The sequence below is a fragment of the Xiphophorus hellerii genome, chromosome 12 (assembly GCF_003331165.1).
Source record: "Xiphophorus hellerii strain 12219 chromosome 12, Xiphophorus_hellerii-4.1, whole genome shotgun sequence".
NCBI lineage: Eukaryota > Metazoa > Chordata > Actinopteri > Cyprinodontiformes > Poeciliidae > Xiphophorus > Xiphophorus hellerii.
Genome location: NC_045683.1, coordinates 14,312,698 through 14,335,274, shown reverse-complemented (window position 1 = coordinate 14,335,274; position 22,577 = coordinate 14,312,698). Strand labels below are relative to the sequence as shown.

General features: G+C 38.1%; 1 protein-coding gene across 1 annotated transcript in view; it reads left to right on the top strand.

The window, feature by feature from the left end:
* trim36 (tripartite motif containing 36) overlaps positions 1-22,577 on the top strand; it is a 28,106-nt gene that overhangs the window by 2,714 nt on the left and 2,815 nt on the right. The window contains 13 exon segments of the mRNA XM_032578893.1: positions 4,397-4,631; positions 9,821-9,901; positions 11,144-11,397; positions 11,399-11,491; positions 12,329-12,475; positions 13,574-13,669; positions 14,244-14,381; positions 14,554-14,669; positions 15,793-15,914; positions 18,711-18,828; positions 18,911-19,116; positions 21,528-21,711; positions 21,857-21,970. Coding sequence (XP_032434784.1) covers positions 4,397-4,631; positions 9,821-9,901; positions 11,144-11,397; positions 11,399-11,491; positions 12,329-12,475; positions 13,574-13,669; positions 14,244-14,381; positions 14,554-14,669; positions 15,793-15,914; positions 18,711-18,828; positions 18,911-19,116; positions 21,528-21,711; positions 21,857-21,970 — 1,904 coding nt within the window.

Here is a 22,577-nt window from a genome sequence, read left to right as displayed (position 1 = left end):
CAAAACTGGAGCACAGGTAAAGGTAGAGCAGGGGGACTTTACTCAGCCAGCTGGCAGATCTCAATACAAAACCTCTTTTGTGATGGAGAGAAAAGCGATACTGTCTACAGTATTAAAGAACCACTGACCTACTAACACATTTCTGCTTGCTAAGGACAAAGAAAGTAATTCCACTAATGCTATAGATACTTTCATTGCCCTTTGAGACTTCATAATTAATCATTTTACTAAAAAAGACTCAACATTTTTTAGGTTTTCTAACCCAAACTGTGCTACTTTGAAAATGCTTAATGTAAAAGCAGCATAGTGAGATCTACATAGAGCAGTTAGTTGATCTGAAATAATTTCAGTGCAATCAGCTGTAATTCTCTGACCCACAACAAATATTGAGAAAATTTGATCAGACTGTTTTGTTAAATGCTAATATACTAAGTTTGTATCTGATGAATGGAATCCCGACTCAGTGAACAATTTCTTTTCAATCTAGCTAAGTGACACTTGATGATACTTCTACTTTTCCTCTTGTGCTATGTATGTAACCTTTATTCTATAAATAAATATATATTCAATAAAACATACTTTGCTCTATGCAGAATGTATGATAACTTTAGGATTTTCTTCTATCCTTTCAGTGCTTTTCTTTTTTATTTAAATTAACTGAATCTGCATAAAAGCCAATTTTTATTATTATCTTTTATCATTACTGTGTAGGAACTGCAAAAGCAGCAAAAATACATCTGTTAAAAATTATTCTTTGGGCTAATTTTCTCTTAAAAATATTCCTTTCTGTACTGAAATTGAAATAAAATTTGTCTTGTTTTTTTTTTTATTTTGGCTAAATGCTCTTGTTTATCAGAAATAACCTTTGTAAGATTAGAATGTTTTAATAAAAATAATACTTTTGAAATCTTTAACTTTTCAGAAAAGAGGCAGTTTTTTGGAGACTGTCTCAATCATTTTATGACTGAGACGGTTAAGTTCTTCTTATACAGCAGGGTTAACTCAGTTTATGAGAATGGAGTCATTTACATATCCCCTGTTTTGCAACTTCATACCGGAAAGTAATTCGATGCTGTACTAACATATTTAAATTATTTTACACAACCTGAAGGATTAGGTGGCCAGGGACAATTACAGAGCATGATTCATATAACATGAGTTCATACAAAGGCAGAGCATGCTGTCTAAACAGGACAAGTAGCAGGAAACAGACAAGTCTTTTTGAAATAACATCATGTACATGTTTTACCTTTTAACTATTTGTCTTACAAAAGCCCAACAAACCTATTTTTAAAAAAGTTGAATGGGAAACTTGATGCTGATTAGTTAAATTTCACAAAAATAATAATAAAAAAAGACTGCTGAGTTCTACTGTTTCACCCAATTTAGACCTATTTGCTGAGGCATTCAAAGCCCTACAGTTTAAATCAGGAGGTTGCCAGTCACAGTTTCCCTTCGCCAGTAGATAATAGTTATTAGAATCATAACTAAATTGTCTAGTCCTCGAATAAAATATAGAAATCAAAACAGGCACAAAACGCCCTTCCCAACATCGCCTGTTGGGTAGGAGTTGACAAATGGTTTCTGCAAAATGTACATTTCTTTTTGTTTTGTTTTTTTAACCAAAAAATACCAAAATTGCAAATGGGTGCAAAATTATTTGCTTATAGTTACAAAATCCAAGTATGAATGGACAAAATGGTCATGTGTAAGACACAATATGAGTACAAATTTGCCAAGGGTCATTTGACCAAAGCCAGAACAGGAATATAGTGGGCCATAGTTTCAATGTTATGGATAAATATAGATGAGTTTTATCAGCATAACAATGGAGATTTATTCTGTGTGCTCTAAATAATTTTTTGGCTGGAGGTGTGTAAACACTGAAGCCTGTGAAACTCCACAAACAACTACCGAATGTCAAGAAGCTCCATTATTAGCGCCAAAAGACTGAATTTGTCATTCCCCACTTCTGTTTTGGTGTTCCTTACATAATAACAAAAAAAAAAAACAGTATCCATGCTGATCAAGTTTTAGATCTGCTCGTTCTTTTTTTCCAGTTCAGTTCAATAGATGAGGGCCACAAACGGTGTGAAGAATTTCTGCGTGGAAAAATGTCAGGAAAATTGACGTAACTCTCTGAATTTAAAAAAAGGAGTGTCACTGAGTGGAAACTTGTATTGCAGAAATTCATCAAAGCAACAAAGAGGGCGTTTAATAATGTTTTTCCTGAAGTCAATAAAAGCAGCGGCGGCAGCAGCAGCAGTCTCAGTTCCCAGATCCATCCCCCTCCCTCCTGCCTGCCTGCCTGCCTGCCTCTCATATCCTCCCCCCGGGCTGCACTCGCTGCTGCAGCGGAGTAGCTGCTGATTCACCCCCGGACAGCCGGCGTAACGTGGCGTGGCGTGGTGTAGCGCACCGTCACTCTTTATATTCACGCTGCCGTGCCTGCTTGGCATCTTCCCCTCCTCCAGTCGGGAAAGTTTGCTGCGGTTTGTCCTGGACTAATTGATCGAACAAGGCGTTTTTAAACTTTAACCTCAGACAGAAAGAGAAACAAAATAGAAACGAAAATCAAAATATATATTTTTTTTGCCTCATCATGACTGCGGAGATGCGGCGAAGCAGTGGTGCATTTTCGGTAAGAAGATAATGTTTGTTTCACTCATTGTTAAATCAGCCTGTGGCTCTTCTGCCTGCTGCAGTTACAGACAGACAGAGAGCAGGCAGAGTTGTCCATTCATTGCTGATTCGAGTCTTTGTTTCGTCTTTCTTGGGCTTTTCTTCCGCTTGTGGGCAGCTTTGTGTGTCTCTCTGTCATTAAACTTCCTTTATCCTTCTGGGCATTGTTACTTTAACACGCTGGATATGTGGCAGCTTGGGTTAGTCGCACCATCTGAGCTAAATTAACAATCAGCGGCTGGTTGTTGGACGCTAGAAGTTGGCGTGCAGCTTTTAAAATGACTTTCTTGTCCTCATTTTATGTTAAAACGTGAGATACTGAAGGGGGTATTTGTGTTTCTCTATATTTAGCCAGGGTTAATCCCGTGTTATGTAACCTGGATGATTGGTGTAAAATATGGATAGAATTTCTCGAAATTCGATACAAGCATGAAACTTTGAATAAATGTTTTTTATGGGGGTATCTGACAATGTTAGGGGTAGAGACAAAAAATATATAATTGTCTTAGCAACGGTCTCTTGGAAACCATTTTATTATGACCAACTGTTGCATTCATTTTGTAGTAGTTAAAAAATTAAATTAAACTATCAGCAGAGCTTAATTTATTGATGAAAATACAACCAAAATATTTTCAAACTTTAACTTTTATTGGGTTCCAAATGAACATGGTGATTATTACTGTTGTAATGCTATCAGAAACGTGGGAAGAACATGATAAATGGCTGTTATGGTGGCTTCATTGGGGCTTTCTTTGTGAGAAATTGAGGTCACTAATTCTGCTGAATACCCCTAAAATTTGCAAAACGTATCTTGACCTTATTGTTTCATTGGTTCTTGGACTCTATAAGGTTTCTTCCATTCAAATGTCTTTTGTTCTGTGCTTTTGATTGCATTCATTACCCTTAAATGATGAACTTTTTGCTTTGAAACCCCACATGTAAGTGTGTGTTTAGGATTTCATATGATGTATTAATGAAAACTAAGTTTGAGGTGTATTCAATTGCCCCCCTACTTGCAGAATTCCCTTTTGTTGCATTTACAATTGCAAGTTTTTAGTTTTATGTCTCTGCCAGAGTTGGACCTCAAGATACTGAAATATTTGTGAAACAGGTCAAGATCAGATTTTCAATTTTCAAGTCTTTCCACAAATACCCAATTGTATTTGACTTTGGACTTTGACTGGACCATGGATGTCCAAGTCCAGTCCTTCAGCTCTACTGCCCTGCAACTTTTACTTGCCTCCTTTCTAGAATCAAACGCCTCTTCAGCATCTTTTTACCTCTGCAGAGGCCTGTGAGCGTTCTGGACATGTGCTAATGGGTGTTGCCTTGCTGGAGGGTGAACCTCTGCCCCAGTGTGAAGCTTTTTTCAGCCTCTAGGGTTTTATCAATGCCCCTCAAATCTCACCATGTATGAATAGTAATCCCCAGAATGCAACTCTACAACCACCATGTTTCACATCTGTGCTGGTTTTCTGCCACACTTTAGCCAAAATGTCCACATCTCGGTGTTTACCAACCATCAAACACATTCTTTCATGTTTGTTTCCCCAACTTGGTTTGGCTTTCTTTATTTTCTAACCAAGCACATTTCAAGCTTCTGTATGTTGGTGACTTGTGTTCAAGATAACATTCCCAGTGGGAGTAAACCTAAAGTTTTAAGCATGTTTTTTGTGGTGGAGACACTGTTGGTAATTTAGTCCTCCGCTGCCAGGTCCCGATCAAGAACATCGAGCGGGAGCTGATCTGCCCCATCTGCAAGGAGCTCTTCACCCACCCGCTCATCCTGCCCTGCCAGCACAGCGTCTGCCACAAGTGCGTCAAAGAGCTGTTGATGCTGAACTATGAGGACTCGTTCGATGCTGGCTCTGAGAGCTCGGTGCCGGGCAGCCCGCGGTCCAGGGTGCCTTCCCCCTCCATGGAGAGGCTGGACAGGCTTGTCAGATCAGGTGAGTTTGGGCGGTAAGGAAAGCAAATTGATTAAATTCTCTTGTGGCTGGAATGAAAGTTTTTTTTTTTTTCTTTGTATTGCAGGAATGGGATTTACAGTTGAGGTGATTAGTGTTGGGATCCAGCGTGTTTAGTTATTAATGGGAACTGCTGTCGGGAAAACGGTGCTTCGACCTGATTAGCAGTTATTTGAGCTGATGGAAATTAATAACCAGGCCTTGGGAAAAGATGGGTGTTGGGTCATGTTTAATGGCTTCCACTGAAGTCAAAATTACTTTTTCCACAGTAGTGTTAACTTCCTGTTATTCTGTTCCTCTTGCAATTTCCTTTTAACTTCAGCTTTTAACTCTGCTTTCAAATCACATGTAGTTCAAAATCATATTTGCTTTATAGAAATGTACATGATCTTCCAGGATGTATTTACTAATGAGGAGAAACAGGCAGTGTGAGTATTTTGTGAACCGATAAGCAAATTTTTAGCTGATGCAAATGAGTGAAAAGGCTTAGTTTGAGCAGCAGGAAGTAGGACAAGTATTGTGTATTTGTGTGTTTAAATGTGGTGCAGACACAGCCCTCCCTCCTGCCGTTGTCCCACATAAACTGGAACAAACTTTAGAAAACTGTTAATTTCAGTCAGCACCTCTTCTAATCTCATTCTTTAAAGGCACAATGGAACAGAGAAAGGAATTTGATGGGCTGCAGGGTTAAAGTGCAAAGACAAGATCTGTCTGCCTCCTGATTGTCTCTGTTAGCTGCTTTTAACGCACCTGCGGGGAAATGAATGCCTTCTAGCTATTTATTTCTGCAATTTTCTGTCACCTTCCAATCCTTCAACAGTTGTATGAAATGTATGTTTGCTCTTTTTTTTTTAACTTAAAATTCAGGGTAGGTTGCAGTGAGGATGAGATGCTGCATGCTCAGATATCTTGATTATCCAGAGTTAGAGATTAGGATGATGGGAATGAGACCTTTTGAGATGAATGAATGTACTTTATTAATCGCAGAGGGAAATTCACATCCAAATTCATATAAATCATCCAAATAAAACTGGAACAAAGCAATTAAAAGTAGGATTAGGCTGGTGTAGCGGCAAGAAATATTTTTATGTTAATGAAGGGTATACATTTTTAACTTGTGACTTTTTAAATAAAATTAAAGCTATAGTCTTATTTTTAAGAGATCCACATCTGATGAAAACTTAAATCTTTCAGGAGTATTAACAATTCAACAAATTGTTTTTTTTTTTGTTTTTTGTTTTGGTTTGATCGTCTCTGACCTGACGAGCCTGTCAGAAACTCAAGAATGTGAATTCTTTCCCATCAGTGAAAGCACCATATTCAAATGCTAAAAGTTAAAGTAGCCACCTTTTGAATCTGTGACTAAGAGTCTTGTCAGACTTAACAGATAAGAAACCAAACTAAAAATTCAGATTGAATCTGTTGGGCCTTACTTTCAAAAAATGCCCCCGATGACTACCTCAGATTTGACCTGCTGTAGTCATGAACCCGAGATGCCACGTTGCCATAATGTACCATGAGGAACTTGAACCAGAGGAGCAGAAATCCCTGGAGTACAGTGAGGGGAACGGCTTTCAGTAAGTTATTCAGCCTTGGCTGAAAAACCTCTGTATGCTTTCAAACTCTCATTCAGAGCCTGCTTCAGCAGCCTGAAAGAGCTCATTCTTCACAGACAGGATTTCATCTGTTGATGCAGGAAATGATCAAATGCCTCCTTTTAGTAAACAAATGACACAATTTGCTGGTGCAGAAACTAACTTTGCATTTAATATTTGTCACTTTTTTCTTAACTTGGGTTATTTATGGAGTTTGTGGAATTCCCTCTGTGATTAGTGGTGAATTTGCTCACGTCTTAAACGCATCTAATCTGCAGATTAAGAGGCTCAGGTTTTGTGGGTTTGGGGTGTTTTTTTGCTAAACTTTAAGCACACTACTGGCCCAAACTCACAAGTGGGGAAACTTGTTGTTGTTCTGCCCCCACTCTTCGGAGATCAGATAACGTGTAGCCATAGTGATGCGACCTGCCTGTGAGGAATGAATGAGGGATTAGATGAACGGAGGGGAAAAGACTTAAGCCTATATTTGTCAGTAGGCAGCTCGGACAAGATGTACTGAGAAAGAAGATGGTGGTCACAAAAACCTTTTCTTTTTGACTATTATTTAATTTTGATGATAAAATGCATCAGTTCAGATAACTTGGTTTAAATGTCTTGTAGATGTTTTATACAAAATATAGAATTGCCCAAAATTGAGAGGTCAAAAGTCTTGAGTGAACAAATCCAAAAACGAAACTAGCATTTATTATTGACCAGTGAGAAGCGTGATGAATTTATCTCCATACCTGATAAGTTTCAGATGTGAAATAACAATGGCTTAATCAGCTGTAGATGATTGGATTAAAAAGTTAATGGTTAGGCTTTTTGTTTGTTGGGTAATATCTAACGTCTCTGTTTTGAAGGACTTTCAGTTTCAAAGACCAAAGTTTAAAGGCCTAATATAAGGTTTGCTAAACAACGATGATGTGAGGGTTTACCTTTGTCTTTCTGCTTAAAGGACAAGAAAAAGCTACATAGATTCTGTTTTTTTTGTTTTTCTTTCACAGGAACTGAGCCTCTTCATGCTACTGAAAATGTTTCTTCCAAGATGTTTTGATACTTGGATTTATTCTGTAGAGAATTGTAATGTAGGAACAGCAAGACACAAGATTATTTGTCATCGTCCCTGCAGACAGATACTTTCACATTAGGAGTGTCTTTCAGTTTCTATCCCTGAACGTTTATTTAATGACTCCCGAAACCAACTTTTGTAAATCAACACGATGCTCTGCATGTTAACTGGTCATTTGGCTCCAGAGACTGGCATTTAAAAGCAACTTCATAACAGAGCTACACAAAGGATTTTGTGACAGAAATTAAATTAGTTCCAAGGAATCTCTGCCCCTGGTTGTGACTAGAACTAGACTATTGGGGGGGGGGGGGGGGGGAAATGCAATAAGCCTTGTAGTGCTTTAGTGGAATATATTGTACTGTCTAAATACTAGCCTCTCCGATAATATTGGTTCACATTGATTTAAGGTGGGTTGGTTATGACAAAATATCAAAATCAGTTGTTTTGTTTTTTTTAAAAATTGGGTTGTAGGTTAAAATAGTCTTACAAGTTGTATAAAGTACAACTTTTGTTTTCTTAGTAGACAGCTTTAGTTGATAGTGCACCAGTTATTTATGTATTTTTATCGCTGTCAGACTCTTCTGACCTGATTCTTAACATAAAACATGTTTGTGGTGCCATTTTCATTTTAAGCCCTTAAGCATAAAGATAACCAATTAGAATTAAGCAATTGGTTAAATATACTTTTTATTCACCACCTGTTTTGTTTTCTTGCCTTTTCCTTAGTTTAAGTTTGCTTATCCACTGTAATGCTTTTACCAGCTGGATTCACTCGTCACTTTCACATCATGTGTCATTTTATTTTTCTTGTTGGTCTCATCTCACCTCTCTGTTCATTGCTTGCAGCCGCAGGGCGAAGGTCGTTTGGAAGTCGAGGTAGACGCGGGATCCGTGTTTTCAGTAGCTATAGTAGTGAGTACAGTGTTGCAATAGAACCCCTCTAAGACCCTAGTTTGGTTGAACCTCTACCTCTACATTTCCAGCTTTACCTCTTAACACAACCATACAAACTCCACTCTGTCAGATGAAAATATAAAGGAATATTTATCCATAAAGAGGCCAGCTTGATAAGAGGGCTGTTTCATGCTGACAAAGGTATTAAAAATGTTTTAAAGCAGACAGGGGCCCTCTGCCAAAAAGAGCACAAAGGACCAAAATTGGTGGGGAAGTTTCCTGGGAGTTGATCTAAAACTGGAATGTGTGTTCATTGGCTCGACTTCATAAATCTTGCTGGCGAGTACAACCGTTTTAGTGAGAAGGATTAATGTCGTTCTCAATGTAAAAAGATAACGGCATATAAAGTTGAAAGTATGTTTAAGTACTTTATGGACAGAAATGTTTGCCCTCAAGCTCTTTCTCTGTAATCCCAAACCTGACAATCATACAGCTAGTAAAAAAACAAAACAAAAAAAATGTTTAGTCTACTGCTAATTATTTTGTACATTTGTGTTTTTGGACGGATCAAACTGATTAAGAAAACAGATATCAATATCAATACTTTGTTGATGCTCAGATTTTGTTAGATTCAGGAGTAAAAAGCTATTAAAGAAATATATTTACCACTTAACCCATCTTGGCTGATTAAACAAGATGCCTCAGAGCATAAATAAGTTTTAAAGGAAAAAGAAAATTGAAAATGGGTAACCAAGCTGATTTTGGATTTGAAAATAAAAACCAACTTTTCACAAAATTACTTGGTCAGAGTCCGATGCCACATATTGCTAAGTGTTGACTCAGCCATCCATATCAATGACATCAGAATTTCCAATCACTTCCATTCACACAGGTATATAAAATCGGGACCGAGGCAAGCAGACTGCCTCTACAAGCATTTGTGGAAAAACGGGTCGCTTTAAAGTCTTTGCAGAAAATTGGTGGCATTTCATATTACAACATTGAAGTTTACCAAAGACGAAAGCTATAGACCTCCAGGGATTGGGAAAGTTTTTTTTTTTCATTTAGATAATAAGTGATTATTATTGACTAAGAAACAATTCAACGAACTTTTGTTTTCTTGACTGGGGAGAAAAAATCTCCTGGGACAAATTGTCCCTTTTCAGACCTGCAACGACTTCTTTTAAGGTCTTTCTTCAGCTCTAGAAAATAATTCATATATGGATATTTTTTGTCCTGAGTTGTCATGCTGTCTAAAGACATCCATTTATTGATCACCTTTCCGGAATAGAAATGTCCGTGGGGGTTATTAGTTGCTCTAAATAAGGCTTTCATCATCCAATGACATCTATTGCCATAATGTGCAGTTATCAGAAGGAAGGTTTCGTTTAATATTTTGCCCGTATTCCGAGTTTACCACCTTCTAGTAAGCCATCCCCACACAGTCACCATCTCACCTAGCATGTACATGGCTACACAAATCAGTTTGCTGCTGCTCTGTCACAGCTTTTTACTTTCCTTCACCTCTACCTTGTTCCTGCAGAAGTTCTGTTTGATGTGGCCTCCTTGTGTGTTTGGCTTACCTGAGGAGTGTTTGATTTAATTTCCAGGTCCCAGGAAACGAAGTGGAAATACTGGCTTGCAAACTGAGATAAATCCAGCACTCCTCTCTTCCCCTGTCCCCCAAAAACGTGAAGCAATATTTTGATTTCTGTGTGTTTACTGACTTAAGTTTGCTGGCTTTCAGTGTGGTCATACTGCTCGTCTCTGTGATGTGATCTTGTGAACAGTTTGTGCTGCTGCCTTGTTGCGATGCTGCTGCAGCATCAGTAACAAGATGAGTATTGTGCAAATCTCTTGAAAGCTTCTGCTGCTGCTTCAAGAGATTTTTAGTGTTGTATTGAACTGGACCTTTGATATCTGTTCATTTGCTTGACATTTATATCTATAGCATTTTACTACTTGGTCTCATGGTTATGTTAAGATTTTTTTTTTCCCCAATTGGAGGGCTGCACAGTGGCGCAGTTGGTAGCACTGTTACCTTGCAGCAAAAAGGTTCTGGGTCCCCTGCTCAGGGTCTTTCTGCACGGAGTTTGCATGTTCTCTCCGGGTACTCCGGCTTCCTCCCACAGTCCAAAAACATGACTGTTAGGTTAATTGGTCTCTCTAAATTCTCCCTAGGTGTGAGTGTGTGTGTGCATGGTTGTTTGTCCCGTCTGTCTCTGTGTTGCCCTGCGACAGACTGGCGACCTGTCCAGGGTGTAGCCCGCCTCTCGCCCAGAACGTTAGCTGGAGATAGACACCAGCAGCCCTCCCGACCCCTCTAAGGGATAAGGGTGTTAGAAAATGGATGGATAGATGGGAAAACTCATCCAAATCATTGATTGCACTTAAAATTAGCATCACTTGCATTGTAGGTGTTGGATGACTATGAAATATTTCTAATTAATTAGCTGGTAGGTTGCAGTATCATCTGATGAATCCTCACTAATGCTCCATTCTTCCCAGATGGTTTCCCCTTCTGTACTTTTTCCTCTGGATGACCTCTGCTCCCTGCATTGCTTGTGCTGGTGTTTTGCTCCATGTACCCATGTTTCTGAGCAGTTGTCATTGTGGAAATAAAGCACAAAGGGAAACATACAGAGGCCCTATTTGTGAAGGCTGCTCACAATGGCGTTTTGGCCTTAAGATCATAGCTTTTATGCTACCCCCAATGATGTAATGACCCAGAATCCGGCACAGATGAGGTCTCAGATTCAACAAAGACCCCCATTTGACTCTCATGGAAACTATTCCCTTCTTGTAATTCATTACGTTGATCCTTGCATGTCCAAATAGAGCCTCTAACAAGACTGGAACCATAATGGCCTGAGGGTAGGAATCCAAATGGCACATGAACTTTACCTAATGCATGGCTCTTTGCTTTCCTTCAGGTTCGATCTCATCCCCGGGCTGGCGCCGAGGGTCTGTGACTCCCCGGGTCACCGCCATCCCGTGCCCTGGCTGCCAGCATGACATCGACCTGGGAGAGCGCGGCATCAGCATGTTGTTCCGTAACTTCACCCTGGAGAGCATCGTCGAGCGTTACAGGCAGGCTGCCCGCGCGGCCGTTGCAATCATGTGTAACGTCTGTAAACCTCCAACCCAGCAGGAGGCAACTAAGAGCTGCATGGACTGCAAAGCTAGCTTACTGCAATGAGTGCTTCAAATTACACCATCCATGGGGCACCCCCAAAGCCCAGCATGAGTATGTTGGTCCTACCACGAATTTTAGGCCAAAGGTAAACAGCATCACTGCTTGTGAGATGTGATTCTCTGAAGGCTGCACATAATTTTTTCTGAACAGTTTTTTAGTTTTTGACTGCCAGGTCTTGGATCAGTTTTGGACAAAACTTTTTTATTAAAGCTTTTTTTTCTCTAACACTTTTTAAGGGTTAAGAGCTGTTTTTAACATTTAAATTAAAATAAGCTAGTATTGAGCATCTTTTTTTAAGGTTTAGAGAACAAACATGAAAAATACCTCTTGGTGATTTATGTGTCTTTTAAAATTCAGTCTGACATTGGCATTCTGAAATGGTAACTTTGTATGAAATGGAGTTTAAATGTTAAAGCGATAAATGCATTGAATACTAGCGCTTATTGCTAACGGTTAGCCTCGCCACTTGGTGCAGCAATTTGTAAATTTTACTGCTTCAGATAAAATGCAAAGGGTACCGTGTGAGGATGAAACCTAAAAAGATTCATAGACTTTTAGAGAAGCTCAATTTAATCAAGCTGCTCAACTTAAAAATGCTTGATCTCTATGGGGGATCTTGGCATTTAAAAATGCAGTTTTATCTCTGTATACTTTAGGACTTTTTAATTATTATTCAGAACTTCCTACTACTTAAAGTTCAGATCCTCTTCCTGTTTCCCTTCAGCTCATTTTTGATCTGTGTTGCTTTAACCTTGCATGCAGTTATCTGCTCTCCAGCTGACTGTTTCATAAATTCTTCAGGTCTAATTTTAACTCCTTGTTTAAATGGATGATGTAACTCTATAGTATGCAGCTGTGAGCAGCACTTGTGCCCCGGACGACTTCCTCAGACAATAATAGTGTGATATGTTGAATTTCTCAGGTGCTCATGTGTCCAGAGCATGAGATGGAGAAGGTGAACATGTACTGTGAAGTCTGCAGACGCCCGGTGTGTCATTTGTGTAAACTGGGAGGGTCCCACGCCAACCACAAAGTCACTTCGATGAGCAGTGCTTACAAGATCCTCAAGGTACAGACAGTTTGCTTTCCTGGAAAAAAAATAAGTTGGAATAAATTTAAATTGTTTTTCTGCATTGTATTTGGGAGTGCTACAAAAAGCTTTCTCCAGATAACAAAGATTAGTCTGAGTGAGTCAGTGGCGATGTGGTCATGTGCTGAAAAACACTTTGGACTATTGATATTTTTACAGTAAAATCCTATAGGTTGGACATCGTTTGTTACAGGGGAAGGCATTCAATGCATATGGTCACAAATTACAAAACTTGCACAAGTATATTTAATTTGAGTTTGATTAAGTGTCGTATAGAAAATCTCATTTGGATCTTGTATTTTATCGTCCCGTACCATGAATCAACAGGTCGCTGGATCTCTTTCTCCTGTTGTAATATTAATGCTTGACCTGTACCTTCTGTGTGCAGCAGACTGTTAACGATTCCTCTGTGGAAAGTGAACCCAAGTGGAGAAACATCAGATTTATGCCCCCAGCTTAGTTCATTCTTATCCCTTTTATATTTTTCAAAATGTATGGACCCCCCTAAGAATCCAGAATTTAGATTTGAGACTTTGTTTGCTGTGGTTCCAAAACAATTCTGAAAATTAAACCTTAAACAGAATAATCTAGGTTTAAAAATATGAAATGGTTGTTTAAATCTCTGGTGCTATTCAAAACACGTTCACTGCAACCCTGTGTGCTTGTCTGTGTGGCTGCAAACAATGCATTCTTACATATTTAATGAGACCATTTGTTCTTCATCATTCTGCACACATTGTAACTTCAGAATAGATTGTGTATCAAATGATCCGAGTGGCTCTGGAAACCTCTGTCAGTTGTTTTGGGTTTCTGCTGCTTTGAACACTAATGCATTATGGCACACTCAGGAACTACTTACAGCTGCTGCTGCTGCTGTGAATTGTGGGATGGGAGGTAAATATTGATCTGACCCAAGACCGCACAGATGAGTGTTGGCACAAACAGAATTACACAAATGAGATTTCAAAATGGTTCCATGTTTAAAGCATTAGTAAAGATACACTTAAATGTATGTTGTTCTATAAGTTGTTTGAAATGAAATATTCTTTAAATGCTGCTGATCTTTTGTCTCCCTAGGAGAAACTAGCAAAGAGTATCCATTATCTCATCAGTAAAGAAGACCAGGTCAGGACTCAGATTACTGAGCTTGACCAGCTCATCAGTCAGACCGAGGTAAGGGAGAGAGGACGCTGACTCATGCTGCTGCAACTCCTTCATTCTCTGCTCCGCTCAGGGTTTTTTTAATTGTACTTGACGTTCTGAAAATTTTTTCTAACATGTCTTGTCTTTTTATGCAATTAAAGAATACTGTAACATAAAAGGTAGTATTTCCCAAAAAAAATGGATTTTTGGAAATTCATAAATATTGATTCAACCTACCAGTTGAAAATGGTTGGATAACCTTTGAATGAAGATGAAACTGAGGTGTAAAGAGAAATTCAAAGCTCTGAACTTAGTTTCTTTAGACTAACTTTTATTTAAAATGGTTTACTTTTTCTCTTGAAGTAGGACTTTAGTACACATACTCTATATATATTTGAGCACAACAAGAGCCTTTTGGAATGCTCTTGAGTTTCAAAATGAATCAAAGCTGTTCTGTGTTGGAGACTTCAATGCCGTAGTCTTCAGAATATTTGTTTACCAAAAGGGGTTGTATTTATCAATCTCTCCTTTATCTTTTACAGTTTTTGAATGTATTTTTTTTATTTTGGGGGTTTGAATTTGTTGTAATTGTTTTTTTCTGAAGGAAAATGGACAGCTTGCAGAGCGTCAAGCCAACGAACATTTTGAACGTCTGTTTGAGACTCTTCAAGAAAGAAAATCAGAAATGCTGAGATCTATTGAACAGTCCCGTAACAGACGCATAGATCAACTGAAAGGCCAGGTACAAAACATCACACCAACCTCAATATACATTTGGCCAATTAATGATAGATTGCATGAAACCAATTGAGGAGTTTTGATACGTTTAGAAACTGCAGGATTTTATTTGTGTTTTTAGAGTATGCTATTTTTTTTTTTTTTTTTCATGCCTTGCTTCTTTAAAACGTTTGCAGGTGGAGGAGTACCAGGGTATGTTGGAGAACAGCGGCCTGGTTGGCTACGCCCAGGAGGTGCTGAAAGAAACGGATCAGTCCTGCTTTGTCCAGACTGCAAAGCAGCTACATGTCAGGTAAACAGCAGAATATTATTGCCAATTGGATCAATTCAGAAAAATGATCAATACTCTGGTTGGCAATTGCACGAAGGATCTCCTGCAAAGTGAAAGTAATATTACAGTTGTTTAAACAGAGCTTAATGTTACAGTGTAATGCCTAAACCCAGGGAACAATGTCAACTACATCTACTAAAACAAAGTAACTTTTAAATATTTTTTTTTTTCATATGATGCGATGAGATCAATTGACTTAACTTTTATTATGTTTTAAAAATTCACTTATTCATACACTCCATTTACTTTCTCACATATGGAAACGCATTACAACTGAACACATCTTTGGTTTTCTTTTGGTCAAGATTTAGTCATGTGGATGAACATTTTGAAATCTGTTATGGCCTCTAAGTCCAGGGGCAAAACTTGTGCAGATCCAATGGAATAAAAATGCTTTTAACTAGAATGTCGCAATGCATCAAATCACAATTATGATCATAGCTATAATCCTGCCAACATTTGAAATCCCAAAGGCTGCGCTTAAAGCACCATGCATTCAGACTCTGCTGGCCAATCATAATTGTGGCCAGAAGGATAAACTTTTATACCCGTGCCAGATATAGATAAAAATTGATGGAGTGATGGGACCATTGTGATGATGTAAAATGGAGGAAAGTCTGACTATTTTATTTATTTTTTTGTTGGCTGTCTTTACTTGTTCTCTTGTTGCTTTTCTTAGCTGGGTTGGGTGGGTTTATTTTAGTGTTCAGCCTATTACAGTGGTTACGTATGTGACTGCGATGTGTTGGGCACACAGTCACAGAAGGACACTTAAGAAAAGCTTTTTGCTGCAGTGTCCCATCAGCACTGAGTGTTGCCGTATCTTCTGCACTAATCTGCCTAATTAATCTGCCTTAGCAGCTTTGGTTAATCTGGGAAAGTTTTCACTCAGGGGAATTACAGTGGCGAGTTTAGTTTTCTTGTTAAAGCTTTCATTTAGTTTATAGTTGGTCTTAGACGACCCCAGGCCAGAAAATGTGAATGATCATACCTCATGCAAGATGGTCTCTTCAGTAAATGTCTGTGTTGATTCATTTTAGTATTTGTGGGATTTTTCTTGATTTCTTGCTTGCTTGTTCTTCAGGATTCAAAAAGCCACTGAATCACTGAAGACCTTCCACCCTTCAGCTGACCCTTGCTTTGATGAGTTTGTGCTGGACACATCCAAAGAGGAAACTTTGCTGAAAGAGATGTGCTTCGGTGGAGGTATAGCCACTTTGTTGCATTTTCTCTGCTTAAATCTTTGGTCTTTGTCTGCTTGTGTAATGTTTCTGTCATCAAACTTAAATTAAAATTATGCTTAGAATTGATAAATATATATATTTTTTTGTCAATGAACTTGCAGCTCATTCTTCCACTGAAATAGCAACTCCAAAAAAAATCAAAATATAATGTAGTCTTTTTTGTGTTAATTTGAGCATGTGGACATATTCCCGGTACTCAGCCCTTTGGTTTAATGGTGCTGTTGAAAACATGATGGAGGGAACAAGTGGTTTGTAATCGCCTACATGTCACATGCTCAGCTCTGTGAATAGAGCTGGGCAAAGAGGTCAGAGGTTGTTTAGGGTAAGCAAGTTGAGCAACAGATACAATGATGGCAATACAATCTACCATGCTCTGTGCTGGCTGTGAAGAAAGAACATTAATGATAAATATCCTCTTTACATGCACATATAGAATGGAGACCATTGACATATTCAAGATGCAATAATTGTATATTATATAAACGGAAAGCTGTATACAATTATTTGTTCAGATGTGTACATTTGAAATATTATTATACTGGGTTAGGAGGCAGCTGAGGTTAAAATGACCCACCGCTGACTCTTATGTCAATTGTACATCAGCAATAAATTTCCAAAACCCTCTAGAAAAGTCCAGAAAAGATTGAAATTAATTATTTTGTCAAGTGTGTGGGAGATTTTTTTTTTTTTTCGTTTTTCTTTTTTCTTAATGTAAAAATAAGCTTAACTGGCCTTAAAAACTAGACGATTTGAGTCTGGAAATGTGTGAAGCATGAACATGGTAATAAATATTCACCTTTTTAAAATTATTTTAATTACTTAATTTGGACCCAAAAAAAAGTTGTCCATGAGAGTGATGTGGCATTGTTGTGCCTAATACTGATATTTGGCAGTGTTTGTCCAAAGCCCATATTTTATACCTAGTTCAGTGGCAGCAGTGTCTGAAGACTTGAAATTCAAGTCTTGAATGTATGTAGAAACTGTCTCTGTCAACATTGATGTGTATCAAACCAAGATTTCTAATCGCTTCTCCTTCTTTCTCTGCTTAGTGCTTTTAGTCTTTAATTATTAGAGATGGACTAAATCTAAATCGGCAGTGCTTTTTTTTTTTTTTTTTTTTTTTCACCAGGTAGCTGCCTTAATCTTTTCTTTTTTTGTTTTCATGAATCAGTCCTAGCAGTCTTTAAGGGAAAAGTTTAACAGATTTAATGGAGCAGTTGGGTGGCAGCTGTATCGACCTTACTCTAATCTATTCAGCCTGCAGGCCTTTGCTGCAGTGACTCACTCTCTTGTGTTCAGAGGGAAAAGATGCTGTGGAAGCTTTCTTGTACTGCAGTAAATGAGTTCAGGTCTTGGTGGATGAAGCATCAGCAAACACAGGACTGCTGCATATGTGGAAGAGTGCGCCATGCTAGGTGTTTTTGTATCTGCACGTTTTTGTTGGGTTTATACAATAACAATGATTTCAATCAGTGATTTTTACTGATTTTTAAATTTTTTTTCTCTTCATGGATATTGTTTCCATGTATTCTGGTTCTGTGTTTTATGATGGAAGATGATTAATCTACTCATAAGAGCCTGTGAAAGACTTGAACTTGATTCTCATTTGTGCTTCTTTTCCAGTTCTCACAAAATGTTTGGTCAAGATAGTTTCACCAACATCCTCAAAACAAGTCTAATTCTGTAAAATCTGTATTCAATTTTAGATTTGTCACAACCTTGTTGCCTGATAACTCATCTGCAAAAAAGACAATCCCTCTAGATGGTGTTTGGTTTTCAGAATTATACCAAGTTGTTAAATAAATAAATCCAAAATGAGATCCCCATCTTATGCAGCTTTAAGTGATGTTGGAGACAAAATGTGAAATCAAAGCACATAAAGATATAAATAGTGGATTGGCAATGGTGCTTTTATTGTATTGTACAAAAGTTAATTATTTAACTCTCTATTTGAAAATACATAGTTCCATTTTGCAAAGGAGAGCAGGCTGCAAAAATGTTTTCCAGACAGATTAGTTGAATAAATCTGCATTGGTAGAGCTTTTTAAAAATCAGCCAACAAGGATTTGAAAAGATGTTGATCAAAAACTGAAATATTGAATGAGTGAGAATGTTGCTCTGTCAACTTTTACAAAGTTGGTGACCTTTAGGTTAGTGATGTGACGTGTAATGTGCTGAGAGTTTTCCCTAAAGTTTGTTTGATCTCTAACATTGCAGTATGATGATTGAAAAGCTAAAAGACTGCTTTTATGGGGGAATACTTTCTCACAGCACTGTAGAGAAACCATAAAGAAATTAAAGAGCTGTAAATGTTTTTAAAGCTACTGTGACGTGGTTGCTGTTTCTTAGGTAAGCTCTACTTCCTGTAAATGGAGAAATATTTGAAATGTGTGGAGGAAAGGTCAACTGGGAGTGAGGAGGAGAAGAAAACTGTCGGTGCACGGGGTGTTTCTACTTCCAGGCAGCGATTCTGTAAAAACCTTTTAAGCTCCATTAAGCAAAATCCTCTTATCCTTTCTGCTGAGTGGGAAGTGACGATTAAACCCGATATGGACCCTGTTGATTAAATTAGCACAGTTTCATTCTCGTCAAAATTAATAATGAAGGGCAACACTTCACATTGCAGGACAACTATTTCATCTCTGCTTTGTCTGAGACAAATTTCAAGAATATATGTACACATCATGGTCTTATTTATTTGACATTTACCATTTCATGTGTAGATTTAATTAATTCTTTCTCCTCCCCTCTCGACTAGTCCCAGACCCCCCTCTGATTGACTGGTCCCACAGCAGAGTTTACAATGAGGCCTCAATCTATTGGAGGCTCTCTGAGGACCATCTCCCAACAGATCACCATGTTCTAGAGTATCGCAGGTACGTTGAACTGTAACCATCAGTCAGTCACTCCACGCATTATAATGTGAAGAAATCTTATTTCCATCATCTTGTCTTTCAGACTTTGGGGACAAAGCCGCTCTCCATCTCCAGGGAATGGAGAGGACAACGGTGCCTGGAGGGCTACGGACAGGGTGTATGGGTCCAGTGCTCTGGTGCACGACCTGGAACCTGACAGTCAGTACTCCTTTAGAGTTCGAAGCTGCAGGAACTCCATGTTCAGCCCGTACAGCCCAGAGGTCTCCTTCCACACTCCACCTGCACCTGGCAAGTTGTTGTTGTTTTTTTTCTCTTTTTTTTTCCTGCATGGAAGTTATGTTTTTGAAATGGTTTCATCTTGGAGCATCTTTTTTTAAAATTATTTTTATTATTATTATTATTATTATTTTTTTTTACAATTTTTCACTTAATATAGTTGAAGAACTGTATGTGTATGCATTCTCTTGACAAAGTTGGATTTCAACTTTCATCATTAGCAACTTGAGACCGAATAAAAAGATCTCTACTTGCAGGGCTACTGGAAAGTACTGTATGTCCATGTAGTGTATAATTTACCCAATCACTACCTGGCTGCGCCTGCTTTTGCATAAATCCATTTATCAACTCAGCCTGTAGGTGCTCAACTTCTGGCCCTGCTGAGGTGTTGAACAAGCTAGGGAGTTATTATTTTTGCTTGTGCATCTTTTACTACTACACTTTTCCTTCTACTCAACTCTCCACTAATATTTGGTTACATCACTCTGAATAGCAGCTTCTGATGCTTAAGAAGTGCTGGACAACTGTCATGTCGGCAGTCCTGACCATCATTGTGTTGGCTACAACATTTGTGTTAAAACATTTTCTTGATTTCATAATTCCATTTGTCTTAGAAGAGATTTTTGTAAGCATCAACATTAACAAAAATAAACGCATGTAGTATCGGTAATTAGTCAATTTCATTCTTGGAATTAGAGAAATAAATTAATTTCTTTTTCAAACTGCACCTTTCCTGCTGCTTGCACAATTTGAATTTATGTTCATGTTTTAATTTGAGAAGCACCTGTACAGTATTTCTAAAAAATAAACTATTACAGAGATGCAAAAATGTAAGCTGAATAGAAAAATCTTTTACTAAAATCCCCCAAGCTCAGCCACTTCAATAGATTGTTGTTGGTGTCAAATGCATTAAAGGTCAAACAGACTACTGGAGCCACAATCCCCCTTTGTTGGCCTCATTTTGGCCCAAGCAGAAGCAGCTAAGCTCCTTCTCACTGTAGATTCTGGTAGCAACTAGGAGCATTGTGGTAATTTATTTTCTCCTAAAAAGATTATCAGATGGCAAATTAGTTTTGTTTCTAAATATTTAATTGTGTTGGAGTGCCCATAGCAGGAGGTAATGAAGCAGAAAGGCTGTTTGTTATCTTTATCTTTTAATGAAGTTGGTTACCATGGTGATTTTCTAATCATTTTGATGTAGCTAAAAGCAGTGTAGGTCATGTTTGTGTGGGAGGGAACAGTGTATAGTCTTGACAGCTTGGAAAAGCAAACTACTGGCACATTTTTCTTGGCATTGTTTGTACTTGGAAGGAAATTTATCCAAAATCTACTGAAATTCTCTGTCTGGACGTGAATATAAACTGAACAGATTGGAACCCTTCCAATAAGTTACCTCCACTATAGTCCCTCTGTTTTGGCCTGGGTGTGTTGGAGTTCAGATCTGTATTAAAATGTGTAGATTTATTGTGGACCTTTTCAGACACAAAATCATCTCCCAACATATTTTTGCAGCAATTAAAATATTAAACTTTTTTCTAATCACAGCATCATTTAAGTGCATAACATAACTTTGATTGTTTAGTCTTCTGAATAGTTCAAATTACTATTTCACCATATTTTAATGACTTGCAGTCACCTTTTTTAAGCCTTTTAAAAAATGATCTAATAGGTTTTTCTTCAAGTGTGAAATGCAGATATGCCTGTTTGAAAAGGAGGTGTGTAAATTGTATCAGGATTTTTTTTTGGTGCAACATATCTTACTGGCTCTTTCCCTATCTCTTAATATATTAAGAAAGAGCATCTTCACTAGACTGCTACTGACCCAGATTTATTCCATATTTTAATGGGGATAAGTAAAAGTTTTATATTTTCCTTCAAGCATTTACTACTTAGTTGTTGACTTGCAGCTGTCCTGCTATTTAAGCTAACCTCAGTACTGTGGCAGAGCTGCTGCTTATCCCTCAGCTAGATTCATCTATTGTTGTTTTCATGCCCTAGTTGGTATAAGGACTTCCCAGATAAATGCAAATGGTTTGGTTTTGCCTAAAGAAGACTTCAGATTGTGGTGGAATGGCTGAGTGAACATGTCGGCCCATGTGTCCTGGATTACTGTAATCATGGCCTTCAGCCCAAAAGCTATTTATAGACTTAATTTAATTGTAACCAGATGATGTATGGAAATGGAGCAAGAGATAAGAGATGGCGATTCTGTTAGTGCATAAACCTTTTAAATATCTTAAAATGGTGTCATAGCGCCCTCTTGTGTTGGTGTCTACCACTTGCCTTTAAAAAGTCCAACTATTTAAATCCTCAAGGTTTCTTCTAAAATTAACAATTGATATTTTGACTTATGTGACTTTTATTCCTGACTCCTCCTCCCACTACCCCTGCTAAACATCTCCTCTCTTTCTTTCCATGTGCAGTTTTTAACTTCCTGTTCAGTGACAAGTGTGGATTCAGTACCGAGCGCCTAATTTTGAACAATCGACGGGATGCTGTGGAGAGCGTGGCGGGTATGGCTTTCCTCCTTTCAGCAGAACGTGTGCAAACCGGCAGCTACATCGGTCTGGACTACATCATTGGGGACACGGGCATCTCCCAGGGGAGGTACGGGAAAAAAATTACATAAAACAAAATGCTTCATTTGCAACATCAGCATGTTCATTAAGGATTAGAGGAGTCGTGTAACTGCTATTGTGTCTGTTCACAAAATTGTGGGGGGAGAAAGTGATTAAAGCGTTGTCTTCTCCAGACACTACTGGGCCTTTAAGGTGGAGCCTTACTCCTACACGATTAAAGTCGGTGTGGCTTCTGATACTAAGCTGGCTGAATGGTTCCACAACCCAAGAGACACTAGCAGTCCAAGGTATGTGCTAAACACACAAGATCTAGGTAACCAACACAAGGAGTTCTACTAAACGACTAAATCTGCTAACATAATCCTATTTATGCAAGAGAACTGGTGTGAACTCATAAAGAGCTTACTCGCAGACAAAGCCTACCTTTCACATCGGATCCACTCACGTTAAACCAAAGAAAAACCTTATTTTGACAATTAAAATTTGTGGTAATTGCATAAGGCGATTTAAACATTCAGTGAATTTCTAGAATAACTGGCTTTAAAAAAAAAAATATGAAAATCATGTGTGAAGAATTTTTTTTTGACAATTTACTGTCAGGAAAGAGAACTGTAAAAGACATCAAGTTGGCCTCTAAATTAGGTGTAAAAATATTCAGCTGCAATTGGTGTCACCTTAAATGTTTTCATTTCCCAATTAATTTTTATAATATACATTCCAATAACTTTGTGTCACAAGCTCAGATATTTCAGTCCAACTTAATGAAATGTAACGCCAAGGCAAGCCTAGGCTGAGTAAGGAGCTGTTGGGTCAAAAGTTAAGATGTACTCTGTGTTCAGTGCACAGAGTGATCCTTTCTGTCCATGGCATATTCTTTAGCAAAACACTGACTAT